General features: G+C 47.0%; 1 protein-coding gene across 1 annotated transcript in view; it reads left to right on the top strand.

Moving 5' to 3' along the window:
• LOC125035256 (betaine--homocysteine S-methyltransferase 1-like) overlaps positions 1-2,500 on the top strand; it is a 7,697-nt gene that overhangs the window by 1,441 nt on the left and 3,756 nt on the right. Inside the window, exons 4-6 of the mRNA XM_047627524.1 lie at positions 192-383; positions 604-763; positions 980-1,150. Coding sequence (XP_047483480.1) covers positions 192-383; positions 604-763; positions 980-1,150 — 523 coding nt within the window. The remainder of the gene's footprint in view (positions 1-191; positions 384-603; positions 764-979; positions 1,151-2,500) is intronic.

The raw sequence follows: 2,500 nt of genomic DNA, 5'->3' as shown, positions 1-2,500 counted from the left end.
AATAGATATCCTTTTGATTGCAGAAAAACAAGTTTTTATAAAGATGGTAAACTAAGTATGTTGAGATAAATTCCGACATTTTTCTTCGGCAACGTTCATTTCGGTTGAGACGAAAGTATTGAAAATTGTAAAATAAACCTTCAATGAACATAAACCCTTCAGAATGACCCGACTCTTACTCGCCAAAACAGTGTTCCCAAATCAACGACAACGCCTGCAGGATCGCCCACGAGGTGGCCAAAGAGGGAGACGTTCTTGTGGCTGGAAGCGTGACTCAGTGTCCCTCCTACACCGAGGGGCTTGGCAAGGAGGCAGTGCAGGCGAATATCAAGACGCAAATGAAATACTTCGTGAAGAATAAAGTGGATTTCATCATCGCTGAGGTCTGTCCAGCGTGGGCGGGCTGGGTAGACTAGGAGGGGATTGAGGGCCTTACTGCTTATAGGATGGGAGTGGAATTGAAGTAGGAAGCAAGAACTTGGGATGGAAATGGAAATTCGGTAAAGTCTTGTATAGTCACCTGAACTCACACAATGTTATCTAAATTGTGTAGCCTATCCTATCCACTTCTGCAGAGTCTCGAAAATCTCTCTCTTATAACAGTTCTTCATGTACGTGGAGGAAATTGAGTGGGTCATCGAAGAACTGTTGAAGAGTGGGTTACCAGTGGCCGCCACCATGTGTATCGGACCTGAGGGTGACCATACAGGAGTCAGCCCTGGTCAGTGTGCTGTTAGGATGGCCCGCGCAGGAGCCAACGTTGGTTAGTATATATAAATTGCTTTAAATGTGAAACTGGTTAGTCAAGGGCAAAGGGTCTTTTGTTATATAAGGGAGGTAAAATTATACGCCTATCCTTAGTATGGTGTGCTGTAAAAAAGGGGAATCATTCTGTAAAGCTGTAAACCTTCATGAGAACTCTCACAGATACGTAAAACTTACATCTAACTAGATTACTTATCACCTTCCTTCCGTACAGTTGGCGTGAATTGCTTGTACGATCCAATCATTATCATGGACACCATCAAGCTCATGAAGGAGGCCCTCGACGCAGAAGGTCTCCGCCCCTTTCTCATGACGCAGCCCAACGGATTCTTCACCGAGGGCACAGACAAGTCGGGATACCTGGGCGTGCCAGAGTATCCTTTCGGTAAAATTCTCTTTCTCTTGAACATATGTATATATGTATATACTTGTGTGTATGCACACACACACACACACACACACACACACACACACACACACACACACACACACACACACACATACACAGACCGACAAACATCTCATAGCCAGATTGATCACAGCCAGATACCACAATTCGGTATCAGTCTGTGATCGAGCTGGTTATGAGATGTCTGTCGGTCTTTATGGCTCAGGAGCTGATGCGGGCAGCGAGAATAGCTTCCTTTTCTAAGTCCCAGAAATTAAGGATTTCTTGCTTTTGGTATCAGCGCTCTGACCCGCATCGTTGGACTTGGTCAGCAATGTCGGTAATGTGGCCAAGGAGATCGATCACATCCTCGTTAGAACTTGTTGGAGGATCTTCCAGAACTGCAGGGTATTTCGAAACACTGAGATCTGTGGAACTGATCATAGATTAGTTATGGCTACCTTCAGAATCCCCTTCAAAACTCCCTGTCACTCCATTGATCAACCTAAGGTGTTACAAATGGACAGATTGAGGGCGTGGAGTGTGTAGTGGGTTTGCTGAATCTTCCTCGGGTCGTTTCACAGCACTCAGGGGCCTGACAGACCCTATTCTTCTGTGGGACACCAAGTGCGAAACGCTCGAAGCAGCTCAAGAATCAATTGGGGAATACCCAAGAGCAAAAGAGAATTTCATCTTGCAGGAGACACTTGAAGCCACAGATGCTTGTTGCACGGCTTGACTGTCAGGGAATCGCGACTTGCATAGTTCCCTGATGCGCAGGACTAGGCCATTGCTGAGAAGGGACAAGGAACAGTTTATCAGTTTTGCAGGAGGTCGAAAGCCCTTATCTAGTAAATGACTTTCGTCGTGCCTGCCAAGCCCTGAGAAAGCTGAACTCCAAACCGTCTTTGCAGACAACTGCAGTCTGCTCAGCAAGTGGCCAGATCATCTCAGATCCTGTTAGGGTGCGGGAGCGGTGGGCTGAGAGGTTTATGCAGTTGTACCAGGTTTGATCCACCAACAATTAATGTGGATGCGGGTAGTGTCGAGATTCCTTTGCCAGATCCACCCATCAGCGAGGATCCACCCTTCCTGACTGAAGTCAGGGTGATGATCTCCAAGCTGAAGAGTGGTAAAGCAGCAGGTGTTTGCTGAACTGTTATGCCATCTGGCAGGCTGGGTGGTGTGGCAATCTCTCTCTGGAAGGGGAAAGGTGATCGGTGGGACTGCAGCAATCACCAAAGCATTACACTGCTCAGGTATACCAGGCAAGGTTCTCGCTCACATCATTCTGATAGGTATCAGAGACCACCTGCTGAGGCACCAGAGGCTGGAACAATCTTAATT

Source organism: Penaeus chinensis, chromosome 19, assembly GCF_019202785.1.
Source record: "Penaeus chinensis breed Huanghai No. 1 chromosome 19, ASM1920278v2, whole genome shotgun sequence".
NCBI lineage: Eukaryota > Metazoa > Arthropoda > Malacostraca > Decapoda > Penaeidae > Penaeus > Penaeus chinensis.
This window is presented reverse-complemented; position numbering and strand designations above follow the sequence as displayed.